This window comes from Cydia splendana, chromosome 19 (assembly GCF_910591565.1).
Source record: "Cydia splendana chromosome 19, ilCydSple1.2, whole genome shotgun sequence".
Taxonomy (NCBI): Eukaryota; Metazoa; Arthropoda; class Insecta; order Lepidoptera; family Tortricidae; genus Cydia; species Cydia splendana.
The window spans coordinates 775,378-791,138 of NC_085978.1; the positions used below are offsets into that span (position 1 = coordinate 775,378).

The 15,761-nt window shown below is 35.7% G+C and overlaps 1 protein-coding gene across 1 annotated transcript; it reads right to left on the reverse strand.

Annotated features, from left to right (window-relative positions):
- Positions 1-1,841: 1,841 nt before the first annotated feature.
- LOC134799912 (uncharacterized) lies at positions 1,842-14,333 on the reverse strand. The gene is made up of 3 exons (XM_063772349.1): positions 14,211-14,333; positions 3,954-4,102; positions 1,842-2,676 (listed from the first exon to the last, which is right to left on the reverse strand). The coding sequence occupies exons 1-3, from the start codon at positions 14,235-14,237 to the stop codon at positions 2,253-2,255; spliced, it is 600 nt and encodes a 199-aa protein (XP_063628419.1). The 5' UTR covers positions 14,238-14,333; the 3' UTR covers positions 1,842-2,252.
- Positions 14,334-15,761: the final 1,428 nt, after the last annotated feature.

Genomic DNA, 15,761 nt, shown 5'->3' on the forward strand with positions numbered 1-15,761 from the left:
TTTGAATCGGGCCGTGACAACAGGAACGTATAAGTGTGATGCAGATATGGCTACCGTGTCTAACGTAGAGCTGCGTCCTTGTCATCAGTTACTGAATTAATTATGGTGTGTGAAGGGCCAAGACAAGTTAAGATTAGTAAGTAGTTTCTGAAAAGTTTAAAATTTTAATTATTTGACAAAAAACATAGTTTGTTTTTTGCCTCGATCGTGATCGCCACGACTAAAGTTTCTGGAAAAATCAGCCAATTAATTAAATTTTCGTCTTAATGAATTAGTGTATAACAGACTTTAGAAATAAGCGTAATGAATGGCATAAGCATTTTGTGCATCATTTAACATTTAGCCAAACGTATCATGATATAATACGTTGAACAATTGAGTTTCTACTATTGTTACAAAAGGTTACCTGATGTTAATGTCTTCCCTCTTCCTGAAATAATATAAGTAATATATTAAACAGATTCAATAGTAATAAGTAATTGTTATACAGAACATTGGGGTATACTAAAACATTTTAGGTAGATAAAAATTATTATAACAAATGGAACTTTAAATTTTTGGCATCATAATCAAAATGCAGAAGGATTTTCGTTTGTATTGATAATTGTTTTTTTTCCTAGGTAATAAATAATGGTTGGATCAGGGTACCATATTAAAGTTATGTAGACTTGCCATGAGTTATTTTATACCGTGGCAAATTCTGAAATTTGTATTACGAAAACGTTAGGTATAGTTAAGATTTATTATAAAACGCAATGCATTTAAGATTTTTATTCATAATTAAGTCAATATTATTATTAAATAAGTTATTTTTAGCACTCGTTAAATAAACACAGAGTTTATTACAATAATAGTGATAATATATAAGTACTAAACAACTTTATCTGATACTTACTAGTAATGTCTTTTGAACCTGTAAAGTCAGCAAATAGCAGTTTTACTATAAGTACCTACTTTTCACCAGTAAAAATATATGTTTAAAAAAATATACCTATGTATTTTTATTTAAATAACTCACACCGGTCTCGAAAATTGAGACATTGAATACCTAATCTCCGAAATATATCATAATTGTGATTAACGCGTTTTAATTCATATATCATTTAAACAATTAAGGATAAAGATTTCAACATCATTTACACACGGTATTAAAACATAATTATATATTAAGTGCAAAAAGCAAATATACACTCAAATAAAGCCATAAAAAATATAATGTATAATTTTAAGTAACTGGATGACTGAGTCCCATATAATTTAAAGTATATTGATAAATTTCCGAAAACATGGCAGGATATTAATTTAGGCCTACTTTACAATTCAAAGAATACCAATTCGATGATTTAAATATTTTAAATGAACGAAGAAAACCTCAATGGCGGATAACTAAACATATTTTACATAAATTTACTCGGAGGAGCAATTTGTATTTTTTCCTTTCTGATTATTTATGATAATTTAATTCATTGGGTATTTCGCATAATGCTATTTGTTCCATTAAGCAATTAGTGAAATAAAAACCAGTAGCTTTTTGCGTCGTTTTGGGAAAATTAATAAAAAAATAAAAATAGGTTTACTTTATGGTGTCATTGGTGTGTCACGCGTATTATTGCGAAAAGTGAAATAGGGCCCCTTTTGGTTTGTTATAATACTGCGTGCAATAAATAAAAGTAAACAAGGAAATAAATGAGATTAAAAAAATAGTTATTTTACATTTATTAAATAATTGTGATTAATTCAAAATTCGACGATATACACATTATAGACACAAGATAAAATATATGTATATGTATAATACCTACTTGTGATGATGATGATGGCACTGATTCATTATATTACATTGTAAAATTATTTTTTAAGAATTTGAAATAAATAAATCAACAAATTTGATACCAAAGGGATTAAAATATGAAAACATTCCGAGCCCCATCATAACAATTGACGCGATAGATAATACAAATAAAATTAAAATCAATTTAAACAATACAAAAACCGTAAACAAAGAAATGATGAAGAAAAATTGTACTTGTAATCCTAACATTTGTAAAGTAATAAAGAAAATTCTGATTAAACTGTGTTAATTAACAAAGAAAAAGTTTGGTAACTTGCAAACACACTGATAATATTTTTTTCGTACTTTTGCTAAATTAATTTGTAAAATATGACACTTAATTGATTATTACACTGGTAAAATCTCTAATCAAAAATACTGACTTACTCACGACTAGAAGTTCTAAAAATATTTTAAATACCTAATTTGAACCCGATGACGATTTAAATATCGCCAAAACAGCGCCTAAAGCTAGCTGGAAGAAGCTCCCTAAAAGCTCTAAGTAATACACAAATCCGCCTTCTCTAGGCTTTGTAGCGAAATCATCGTCATCATCATCGAATTCGAAAGGATCATCAACTTCATTTATTGTATCATTTTCTTTGTTATCAAGTGCTTCTAATTTGGAAGGTAGATAATTGGAATAAAGTGTTATTTTTTCAGGTTTCTTATCATTTTTCTTCAGAGCTTCTACTGATAGTTCTTCAACGTCGCGGTCTTCAAGTCCATTGTCGAGTGGTTTGAGGTCTGTTTTAGCAACGTCTTCTGGTTCGTCGAGGGATTCAATGTGGACCCATGGCTTCTTGGTCGTTGGTGCAGTTTTGTTTGTACCAATGCCCAGGAACCTGGAAAGATCAAGATATTTGTGATTATTCTTGTAATTTTTTTAGTTATCCTTAACTATTTGTTACCAGAGGCTCCAACAGTTCCAACACGTATTATAATAGCCACAAAATTGCTACCATCTCTTCGTAACCAACCATATTAAGATAAATTAAAGGAATTGGGCCTGACAACCTTGGAGCAGCGAAGGCAACGCGGTGACTTGATAGAAACATAAAAATACTCACAGGACACTACAACGAACCCGGTTTAGGCGATATTTTTACTCCCAACATAAATGACAGACTGAGAGGACATTCTCTGAAACTGACATGGACGCAGAGTAGTAGCAACTCCAGATGACACTTCCTATCTAACCGCGTAGTGAAAGTGTGGAACAGTTTACCCGAGTCAGTGATCAGTGCACCTTCGATAAACTGTTTTAAAAACAAACTCGATGAACACTTTCGTAGACTACAAACACAAGTGGACATTGATGTGCACGTATCAGCTTTAAGCTGCCTGTGCATTGACATATAATAGTAAATGCCAGAGCATACCAGCAGAGCTGCTCTTGCGTAGACGTGCACGTGCTCTAAGATGTTCGCCCTGTGCACGCACACGTCACTCAAAAAGATCTGTATATTACAACGCACACACGTACTCGCACCCGGTGTGCACAGGCCTTAATAGTTATTGAAAACTCATTCAATTACACCGTAAACGCAGCCAGTTCCAAATTTCAAACGGTTTATACTTGGAATTTGTTATTTTGTAATAAATTTCAAATTGAACCGTAGCAGTAATAATCTAAATATAAATAGGGAAGGTGTCCAGCAATATTATTCGCTATTTGATAATGCTTACACGTTCCCATAGCCTATGGTGTTAGAAGTAGATATAAACGCTGGTGTTTCTTTAGAAAGTTTAGAAGAATAGGGGGTATTACTGCAATGTTCTGCCGCCAGAATGCAGCACTAAGCTAGCTAGTAAACCACAGAGTAACTTATACATACTGTGTTACTGTGCCTTAAACTGTTATTGGCAAGTTTTCATACAATAAAATATGACATTGATGCATCGGTTTGGTAACAAGGGCCTACCGGGAAACGTGAAAATCGATATTTAGTTATCTGCCTCTTTATCGCTCGAATATGCAAGAGTGATAGGGAGGATAGATAACGAAATTTCAATTTTCTTGTTTCGCGGTAGACCCCCAGATTGTGACGGATTGTGGTAGTGGCGCACCCTACGGAGAGTTTCGCGTAATATTCCCTATTCACTTGCAAAAAAGACTTACCTATAAATGGGAGAAGTGATCCTCTCAGCGATATTAGTGGCTATCTGATGATACACGTCCCCTTGACCTGTGGTGGTGTTGGAGGTGTACACGCTGATGTTTTCTTCGGGGAAAGCTCGGCTGCTGCACTGCCAGGTCAGCTGCAGCAGCTGGAATAAACAAGTTAAAGTTATATATTGTTATAGATGTCATATACTAAATAAAACTGGACAAGTGCGAGTCGAACTCACCCATCGAGGGTTCCGTCCTTTTTAGGACGTAATACGTCATCTGTGAAAATTTCAACTGTCTAGCTATCACGATTCATGAGATACAGCCTGGTGACACGACAGACGGACAGACGGACAGTGGAGTCTTAGTAATTGGGTCCCGTTTTTACCCTTTGTGTACGGAACCCTGAAAAAGTGACCAAGCCCTTCAGTGGTTTAACTTTAGGCCGGAATGAATCGTACTAGCGTATTGAACTATGCCGCTAACGCCCTGAAGGCTAATCGTTCACGGCTCGTTGTTGTTATAGGTATTAGATATGAGCGCCGCGCCGGCGCGCCGCCGCCGCCGACAAAATTTTCGCGCCGCCGCCGCCGATGCTGCGCTATCGGCGTGGCATCGGCGTGACCTTGTTAGATACTACTACTTTCAGAATCAGATAATTAAATATTTTATCTAGTTTAGATCTTTAACGGGGCCAGTCTGAATAGCTTATAGACATTCAAAAGGTATTTTAGGTCCATATAATTCAAAAATATCGATGGTAAATTCAAACTTTTCTGTTTGGTAGCCGCGCTACTAGTGTTAGGGCAACGAAATGACTAATTTTGCCAGCTGGCTAGCTCATCCGTCATTCACCGCTAATTTAACCATTGCAAGCATGGTTGAATATCTTTAAAAGGTGTAAAAGGGGGTTAATTTCAGATATTAAGTGCTTTCACGCCCAAAGGTGGCCGTTGGCTTCGCACGGAAGGCATCGGAAACGGAATCGGGTCTCATTTAACCTTGGCCATTGTTCAAATTTCAATCTTTGCTCTCTCGCAGCCCAATCTTTGGCCTCGCATAGTAAGCCGCTATCTGAACCTCCAAGTTTTCGGCCCTGTTTGGAGCCTAACTTTCGGCCTCGCTTTTAAAATGCTTGGTCATTGGTTCTTCTCCGATCTTAGCTCCACTGCAGCACGGCCTTTGGCCTCGCACAAATGCACCTGCTCCAGGTCTTTAACACTATGGCCTCGGTCTTTATCGGCCTTCGGACTTGCTTACATGGACCAATAGTTCAATTCCAAGCTCTGCTCTCTTGCAGCTTGGCCTTCGGCCTCGCACAGAAGCGCGCCGTAGTCGGCGCTCCGCGCATTCGGCCGTCAGCCAAGCTCACACTTGGCGTTCGATTCTAAGCTGTAAGCTTACCTGCAGCTCAGCATCTGGCCTCGCATGGGAAGGCGTCGGAATCAGGTCTTCGGTGTTAGGTGGAGCTCGGCCTTGGGCCTCACTTTTTGAAATAAATCGGTTTGTTGGGTCGATATTGGTTACTGACGGAGCTTGATTATCCTCACTTCGGCTCTTCTGGACTGGACTGTCGACCAGACGTTTCCCTGATACAGTCAATCCGCTACTTTTTACTTAGCACAAAAGATAAGGGCCACGCAAAGATCTTCCAGCCAGGGCCTCGCCAAGATCAAGACCGCCTCTGATGCTTCGCGATACTATATAAAATAATTTCGTACCTTTATTCAATAAATTTTGCTTGAAATTGAAAAATTCACTTATTTTTTAACTTTCTTACAGCAAAAACATGTATTTTCGGCAAAGTTTTGATTTGAATTCTTTTTGCATTAATCAAAGGTGTTTCAAGGCCACGCCGCCGATTCGCCGCCGCCGCCGACCGCTTTAACCGGCGCGCCGCCGCCGGCTAAATGCCTATCGGCGCTCATATCTAAATAGGTATAGTCTGTCAGTGTCGAAAGTTACGTTTTGGTTGAAGAAATAATCACTTTTGACAGTGACTGGTTTATCGGATAAAAATTACTAACTACAGTCCAGCGGCGTTATCATGGTCGCATTTTTATCACTTGTCATGTCATGCGTCACTTTCGCACTTACATACTTGTTAGAACGTGACAGGCATGATGACAGATGATAAAAAACCGACCACCTTAGCCCTATAGTAGTAAGTAAATACTTATATTAATAGCTCTTTATTTACAAAACCCTTAGCATAATTTAGCGAATCCGTTTGTTAAAAAAAACCAAGTCGGGTAAAGGTGAGGTCACACTGACGAGGGTGGCGTCAACGTCAGTTCGAGCTGAAATAACCCTCCATTTTTATATGTATTACACAGAAGGTGACAAATAGAAGTTTAACTTACAAGTACGAGTACGAGTATTTTAGCGGCAATTTGATAAGTCATCAATCATCAAAAAATTTTAATAGAATTATAGAGTCGGGTTAATATATCTCTGCATGGCATTTGCAATGGCAATATGTGAAAATGTCATCGTTAATATCAATAGCTAGACTGTTATTATATCGAAATAAAGTAAAATAAATCTATGAAAATATAAATGATGCTTATAACGTCGCTCCCTCATGTTTTATAAAATCGTTGCAAAGCTATTTTTTATACCACGTCGGTGGCAAACAAGCATACATCCTGCCTGATGGTGAGCAGTCACCGTAGTCTATCGACGCCTGCAACTCCAGAGGTGTTACATGCGCTTTGCCGCCCCTTTAAAAATCTGTGCACTCCTTTTTTGAAGAACCGCAGTTAGCTTAGCGAGATTTGCAAACTGCCATTAAACTTGAACTTTTTCGCTGTTTTTATTTCATACATAAAAATTCTAATAGTGTACCTAATAAGGAAGTTTCCTTCTGTTATCGCCTCAAAATCTAACTAGGTCCAAAACCACGAAGTCAAGGTACTGCTCTGACCTCAGCTGTGGCAGTGAAATTTGGGCAGACCTCAAAGAAACATGTTTCCGTACGTGAGCTTTTTGTAAATTAGCCACAGCAAGTGTTGGCAACTGACAACTTTTACAATGTGGATAGCTATCACTAGTTTTTTCTATTAACCTCTTTTTTAGATCTTTTTTTAGGGTTCAATGCTGTACAAAGAAAAAACGGGAATTTCGTAAGTTGGTGATCCAAATACAGACCTGTAACGTAAAGTAGTTAATATTTAAGCACGGTGGCTGGTTTTAGGGGGCAAATTACCTACAAAATTAAAACATTTAGTAGGTACAGTCAAAGAATGTAATTTCCTATCCATTTTGTACTTTGACACAGTGAGAATAGTATGAGGTCTCTAGCGACTTTCATATTGATTACATATTTAATTACACAAACGGGTCTACCGCGATATAATTTCATTGTTTTTACCTTTAATTCCGACGTTTCAGCTGAGTTGCACCAGCTGTGGTCACGGAAAGACTCGTCACCACACGTGACGACCCACACCACACATGGTGTGACCACACGTGGTGTGTCGTCGTCGGAATTAAAGGTAAAAACAATGAAATTATATCGCGGTAGACCCGTTTGTGTAATTAAATATGTGTACAAAACGCGAGAGTTTAAAGTGTTATGTTTTATATTGATTGTCACTGTGACAAGGTATGTAATGGGTCGGAAATTAAATTCTTTGACTGTACCTACCCACTACACAAACCTTATTAAAGCTTACTGTGGGGCGAGATCAATTTACTTAAGTATGTACAAGTACCCACTACTTATGTAAAAATTTCCTATAATATTTATTGATACAAGTCACGACATGTCACTGACATCCCAATCCTAAGGCCGCTAGGCCCTACATGCCGACGATTTTCCTTCTTGATCCTTGACGCCAATACCTGGCATCAGCATTCGAGGCACGTCTTGATACTTGAGCCGCAAGCGTCACAGACCTATTGTTTGTTGTGTAAGTATCATATTGTAATGTTTTGACGAGCTATTTATTGGTTACCTACATATTTTTGACGACCTGTCTGACCTAGTGGGTAGAGACCCTGCTTACGAAGCCGATGGTCCCGGTAAAGGCATTTATTTGTGTGATGAGCTAGGATTTTTGTTCCTGAGTCATGAAGTATTTATTTTATATTCAAAAACGTTTCGAAATGATTCTAAACACTATTAAAAATACTATTTTTGACGTAAGTATCCTCTTAGCAGGAATCATAGTATCATCATAGTATATTAATCATAGTATTTGATCATAGATCTCCCACAATCATAAAATTTTATAAAGAATATTGTCACGGTAGACAACAATACTATGGTATAAACTGCACCACAATTTAACTATGTACATTAAACTTAAACCCTACCTACTTTAAATTATATTGATAACTTTTATGTCTGTGACACTCAAAGAGCTTCATCTACTATTCTCTAACTGTATAAAGGAAACAGGTTTTTGCTAAAATCTGGATTTGAGCGTAAGATGGCGAACTTATTTATAATGTCTCGATTCTAACAGTTCTTTTATTGGACATAGTTTTTGATGTATCTATAATTTACATTATTAAAGCGATCGAGAATCGTGTTAAACAATAACTTATGGTAGGTATATGTGTTGTAAATTATGTTTCGATTTATTGTACGAGAATTAATTTACTTAATTATTATAATCTTCGCATAAGGCTCGCTCTTCTTCGACTAAATTCGCACGGTACGTCGTTCTGCCATCAAAAAACTGTTCGCGGAGCTCTTACTGGGATCACTTCGGTCTTGCAAATCGGTTAAAAAGACCCGAATTGATTGGTCGAAATGGACCTCACAGTCATATCAACTTTCAACATAATCAGTGATATCAACCATTTTATTTTAAATAATGCCGCATACTTGATTGGCGTCGTTTTTAATAAAATTCCTTTTAACTGAAAGTTTCCTTCATGTGTTTCTTGCTTTAATTTGTATCGGATTCGAGTCAAAATAAACTCAAGTATTGGAAAGTTTTTAATCTTGGGAAAGGTTCGTCAGTTACAGTTCGTCGATTCCTTAATGATCTTTTATTACTACTGGGCTCGATGTTTTTACTTATACTTGCTTATTCAGAAAGAAGTAAGTTTATTTACATGTTATGTAGTTTTTATTAAATATTCATTTCTCTAGTAGAGTACTTATTAAACAAATAAGTAAAGGACACAAAGGTAATATAAATAATTTATTTTTCATGTAAATGTTGTAAGAATTGTCTAGATTTTTTTAGAATATTAGGTAAGTATGAATGTTTTATCCATGAATAAAGGAATGTTCGTTATTTTTTTTTTCAAATGAATTACAATAATATAAAATATCGTCGCTGTGCCTACAAAAGTCGCTATGTGATTTTTGACGATTTTTAGGTTTTGATGCCATTTTGAACCTTATTTCCATACGCATATGCTCCAAAAACAGCGTTGAGCTTATTCCAATATTTAAGGATTTAACAAATGTAGGTATGTGATGCCTATACAATGAATGCTCTTCCTATAATCGCTAACTGGAATAAATCACATAACTACATTAGCTTATTTGAACAGCAATTACAGACGTGCGCTCGCTATGTCATTCTTGACACATAGCGATATTTTCTACAAGTTTATTGAAAAATGATTAGATGCGCTTGCGCCCGATATGTAGTTTTTCGCACATAGCGATAATTTTTGTACTGGTTGGAGTCGAGGCTATGTTTCCAGGCCGTGCGTTTTACGACACATGGCGGAATTTTCTTATAACAATCCAGTATCCAGTCTACCGTAATTACGTTATAGGTAAGTACTTTTACTTACCCTCAAGTTGTATACTAAACACGTTAACATGTTCATTTTAAAGTGTATCATGATTGATTTGGCACTAAAAAGTCATCAAGCAAAATAAATTACGTGTGTGTACAAATAATTGAGTTTTGTGAGTTTTCGTTACAAGTTGTTGGCAGTTTTAAAGGTAATAAGTGAATGGAAAATTACATAAAAGATAGAAATATGTATTGCCTATTGTATATTTCATGATTTAAGTACTGCGGAATGGAGTATCGAGACAAACCATTCTGGTTTAACGATGCTTTTGGATCAAAATATTATGTAATTGTGATTTATATCTAATAAAAAAAATTATAAAGTTAGCGCAATGTACTTTATAACATGAACATGTAGTGCGTTTATGCATTACTTAAAGACATTTTTTTTATATTCTATTATAGGACATTCTTACACAGATTGACTAAGTCCAACAGTAAGCTCAAGAAGGCTTGTGTTGTTGGTACTCAGACAACGATATATATAATATATAAATACTTAAATACATATTAGAAAACAACCATGACCAAGCCATGACTCAGGAACAAAATATCTGTGTCATCACACACAAATAAATACCCTTACTGGGATTCGAACCCAGGTCCATCAGCTTCACAGGCAAGGTCGCTATCTTAAAGACAATTGTTTATTTTCAACTCGGCTAAAACTCAGTTAGGCAATATCGCGTCGTGTTTAATATTGTAAACTTATAGATAATAAATGAAAAAAAAGTAGTAAACATCAGACCAATACATTATTATATTATTCATGTCTTTTCAAATGAAAATTATAAATAACTAGTACCAGATAATAAATAGTACCAGAATATATGTAGAAGAGTCGTTTGAATCCTTTATTCGTATGCTGTTGGGAGAAAGAAGTTTAAAGAAATATTAGAAGACAACAAAATTTCAATTTACAAGCAAGGAAATATTAATATGTAGTAATATCTAGTTATAATAAAAAAAATACGTAAACTATTCATTCATGATAAAATTTCCATTATATCGTCTTAAATATTTTTTTTCTGTTTTATTGAACACCCACGTCATTTTATTAAATAACCATGTAACGATAAAGCACACAAATTGTATAAGGTCCTTAATAATTAAATCTGGCCATGTACGGGTTAAGACACTTAGAGGTTTTTACGACTCAAACAAAAATCGCTATGTAACATATTTTTGAAAAAAAATTTTTTTCACGCTTTTGAAACTAAACTATCATTTCAGATAATTCCGTAATATATGTAAAAGTGCAAATACTTTTGTCATAAAAATATTGATTTGTATATGTTCAATAATTATCGAAATAAACAGTTTTTTGTGTCTCCTGTAAAGTAGGTTAAAAACACATGGCGACTTTTGCACGCACAGCGACGATATATGAAACCGTTAAAAATATCTTAAAATGTATCGAGGTAAAAGGTCACGGATAATTATTTCCTTTCCTGTACAATCGAGTTTCATTAGAACATTCCTGTGATGTTCCTCTTATTTATTTACGAGTTCTTCGTTTGTTTGTTGATAAATATTTAAAGGAATTTTACTAGAAATAGAACAGAATTAACGACCGAGCGAGGTGAGGTCTTAGTTACAATTAACTCATTGAGCAAATTTTCAGGTTTTTTCTTTTTTTAGGGTTCCGTACCCAAAGGGTAAAACGGGACCCTATTACTAAGACTCCGCTATCCGTCCGTCCGTCCGTCTGTCACCAGGCTGTATCTCACGAACCGCGACAGCTAGACAGTTGAAATTTTCACAGATGATGTATTTCTGTTGCCGCTATAACAACAAATACTAAAAAGTACGGAACCATTGGTGGGCGAGTCCGACTCGCACTTGTCCGGTTTTTGTATAACAATTTTTAGCAACGAAAACAACTAAGTTTCATATAATTTGGCGACGGGTTCGTTCTGCCCTTAATAATTATGTTATAAGACTTATAAGTTTTAACCTATATCATAATCAGAGATTATAAACCTCTAATCAATTGTATTAGGTATGTAGTTCTAAAGTAGGTACTAACACGATAATCTGTTGGTCTGTCTATTACCTTATGACCTTAAGTAGTCAAATACTTCATAATAACGTTCGTCACGCTATGAACTCAGAGTTTCTCACACCAATAATTATCAATTTTCACGCATTTTTAACACGGAAATAACAAACTAGACAAAACCATGAATTTGTAAAGGTCTCATCACGCTTATCAAATAAAAATAAAAAACACAAATTATAATCTCCTTCATTTTTCACTGCAGTTTTTTATTGTCTGTTGTTATTAATATTATGCCTTTTAATATTATGAATGCGAAAGTAGCTCTGTCTCTCCGATTTAAGGATGACTCACGTTAGACCGGGCCGTATCCGGAGCTTCCGGCGTTTACTTTTCTATGACATGACAGGCGATCACGCGATGCTTTCCATAGAAAACGATGCGCTGGAAGCTCCGGCCCGGACACGGCCTGGTCTAACGTGAGTCGTCCTTTAGACCGCTAAACTGATTTACTATATATGAAATTTAGTATGGGGATAGTTTGAGAACCAAGAAAGGACATAAGATAGTTTTATCAATCATCATCATCATTCCAGCTAGTAATATATATGTCGGCGGCCGATCGTAAGATCAGGCATATCGTGAAATTCCTAGGCACATCGTGAAACGTGAAAATCTTTGACTCGTTTCCCGAGTCGACGGTGCTCCTATTTCTGGGAGTTTGCCCTTCGGGCATCAATATCGAAATCTAATATCAAAATATCAACATTTATTCAGCAAATAGGCCACAAGGGCACTTTTACACGTCAACATTGAATTTACATACAAGCAAGCAAAAATAATAACAAGACATTAACAATTTTATAAAATACAAGTAACAATTCAAACTAACGTATTACAATTACTTAGAGATGTATATGGTCTCTTAATGTCGAATTACATAAAAAATACAGATGCAAAACACAAAAAAAAATCTATAATATTTAGAGGTGTAAATGTCTCTAGGTGTCAGAACTATAAGATTATATAGTTTATCAAATTATCCTTAGAGATGTATAGGGTCTCCAAGAGTCAATATCCTGTATTAACACATTCATTAAGAGAAAAGAAACATACGAGAGCAGAATGAGGCGTCTCACTGTAATCATCTGAAGTAACCTAACGAACCTATCCTACCTATATATTAGTTTAATGTGACTATCGTCAAAACATTACACGGGAACATTATACGATCTGCCTGATCTTACGATCGGCCGCCGACATATACATCAGCCTGAACGAGAACTTAAGTGGAAACTTGCATGAGAATTTTCTCATGAAAGTTTCCAGAAATTGCGGAAATTTTGACAATGTTCTGCAACTTGAACATTGCCATTGATAAATGAATCACTTAAATCATTCTATCATAGAATTAAGATTCTTCATCAATAACACGGAGTCCACTGACCTAGATAATCATCTGTTGTGGCGTTGTTTTTGCGAATACAGGTACAATCCGATAATTAATGGTGTTATTATAAATTAACGTGTGAAACATTAACAGGTTATATTGACTTGTTAATTAATTGTATAATATGATTGGATGGAGTTTTGGAGAAAACATTCTAATCATATTTTACAACAATATGAGGCGTCCGATTTTTGGGGGCAAAATTAAATAACAGTAGGCAGTTCCTGTATCAATAAACTCAAATAGTTTACAGGAAAAGCATCGATAATTGTTTTAAGTTACCTATTTCTTTTACTAATGACTGTACCTACTTACTAGGTATTGTTTCTGCTTAGCCTAATGATTGACTGGTAAAGAATGCCTTTGGGCATTAAGTACGCCAACTGTTTTTTACAAGCTTTTATTTAGTTTCACCTGACCGTTGTCTGTCTGTCGGTCTGTAATCAAATCTTGCAAGTTAAATTTGATCCACTTCCCGGTTTCCGATTGAGCTGAAATTTTGCATGCATGTATAAATCGGATGACAATGCAATATTATGGTACCATCGAGCTGATCTGATGATGGAGACAGGAGGTGGCCATAGGAACTCCGTGATGAAACAACGCATCCTAATTGTGTTAGGGGTTTTTAGAATTGTCTTGATGAGTATTAGTTGTCTGTCGTAAGAAAAGTACAGTCAGCGATAAAAAATGAAATTATTGCCAAAAACTTATTTTAATTGTGCAATTCTATTTTAATAAATAGTAACATCAAAGCATAATACATAAACAAATTTAGATTAAATAAATAAAATAAAAGAATAAATAAAAATTGTTTAATTCTGATTTTAAACTTAACCTTAGTACCTATAAAGTGTCTAGTTTGTTATGTGCATGTATGTAGGTATTATAACACATAAGGTATTAATAATAACATAATTATTTAAGAGCACACTCTTCTTCATAAAACTGTCCTTAATTTGACGAAAATATTGTATACCTAGTCCAAATTTTTTTTTAATAAAAAAATATATAAATTAAATAAATTGCTTTTTTTTAATACATACCAAAACAGCGCAAGCGAACCACCTCATGATCTAAACAGCCTCCGAATCACTTTGAACTTCTTGCTGCGCCTGATCCTCCACAGGCGGTACAGACGGCCGACGCGTACGCACATCCGAACACTTGTGCGGTTTGTGCGGCTGACCAAGAGGCTTATGCGCGGACGTCTAGGGGTGACCATCCTACGTTTTAACGGCCTCCTAGCCTAGTCGGTAGTGACTATTCGAGTAAGAAGGGTTTGAATCCAGGTAAGGGCATTTATTTGTGTGTTTATCACAAATATTTTCCTGAGTTATGGTGTTTTCTATAAGTATTTATATGTTATATAACAGGGATAATAGGCAGGTCCAAAAAAAAATTAAATGTTGTAGGCAAAATGTAGATATTAACCAATTTTGAGAGCAATCAAACATTATTTAGGTGTCGCTCAAAATGAAGCAATTTTGCAATAATAAATTTATGAAATGAACTTGACCAAAGAAACAATCTTGCTGGAGGCATTATAATGGTATTATTTTTTCCTATAAATCAAAACTAAGTAAATCATGGACATGGACCCTTCGTGAAACCGAGAAGAAAAGAGTTGACGCTTTGGAGATGTGGTGCTGGAGACGGATGCTAGGAGTATCGTGGACAGAGTTTCGTACAAATGACTCCATATTAAAAGAACTCGGCATCAGACAGCGCCTATCAACCACAGTGGAGTCACGCATTCTGACTTTCTTCGGCCATGTTTCTCGTCGCGGTAATGACTCCATAGAGCGTCTCGTAGTGCAGGGAAAGGTCGAAGGCACCAGGCCACGTGGTAGATCACCAATGAGATGGACAGACCAGATCAAGGCCTCAACTAAGTGCTCGGTTTACGAATGTACCCGGAAAGCTGCAGTCCGCGACGAATGGCGCCGTATTAGCAAGATCATCACTCATCGAGATTCACAATGATGACCACGACCACTCTGGCAAGAGTGTACCGACTAAGAAGAAGAAGTAAATCATAGACCTGCCATTTTTAAAATTTTTGGATTAATGTGTTTTTTATTTTATTTTGATAATATCAATTTATTGTATGAGATAAATTCTAAAGCAATGTTGATGGACCAGTAAATTATGAGCAAAGTTTTATAATAATTATTGTTCGGATCTTCTTCTCTATAGATCGCATTTCTTGACAGATTTTTGTGAAATTTGGTGGACAGGATTGATCATTATATTTTCTTTTTGTCTACTTACTTCTTAGTCGGCATCTTCATTGCTTCGAGGTCGTGTCTAGCTTAAAAATATTTTTTCTATTTGGTTTTTGGAATTTTTTCAATATGGGGGAACTTTACAGCTCACAGAACTATTTAGTGTGTTATTTATAGCTCGTTACAAAAGGACTGTCCGTTGTTTATCTACAGCTTGGTCACCCGCAGTGGCCTTAGCGCGTGCGCACGATCCGTGATCTGTTTTATCAATGGCCACCATTTGGCCGATGAGCCTTGCGATTTGGCTCTAGAGTTAAAGTTAAATTTATTAACGTTTCTTAGGGCCACTTGCACCATCTTATTAACCCG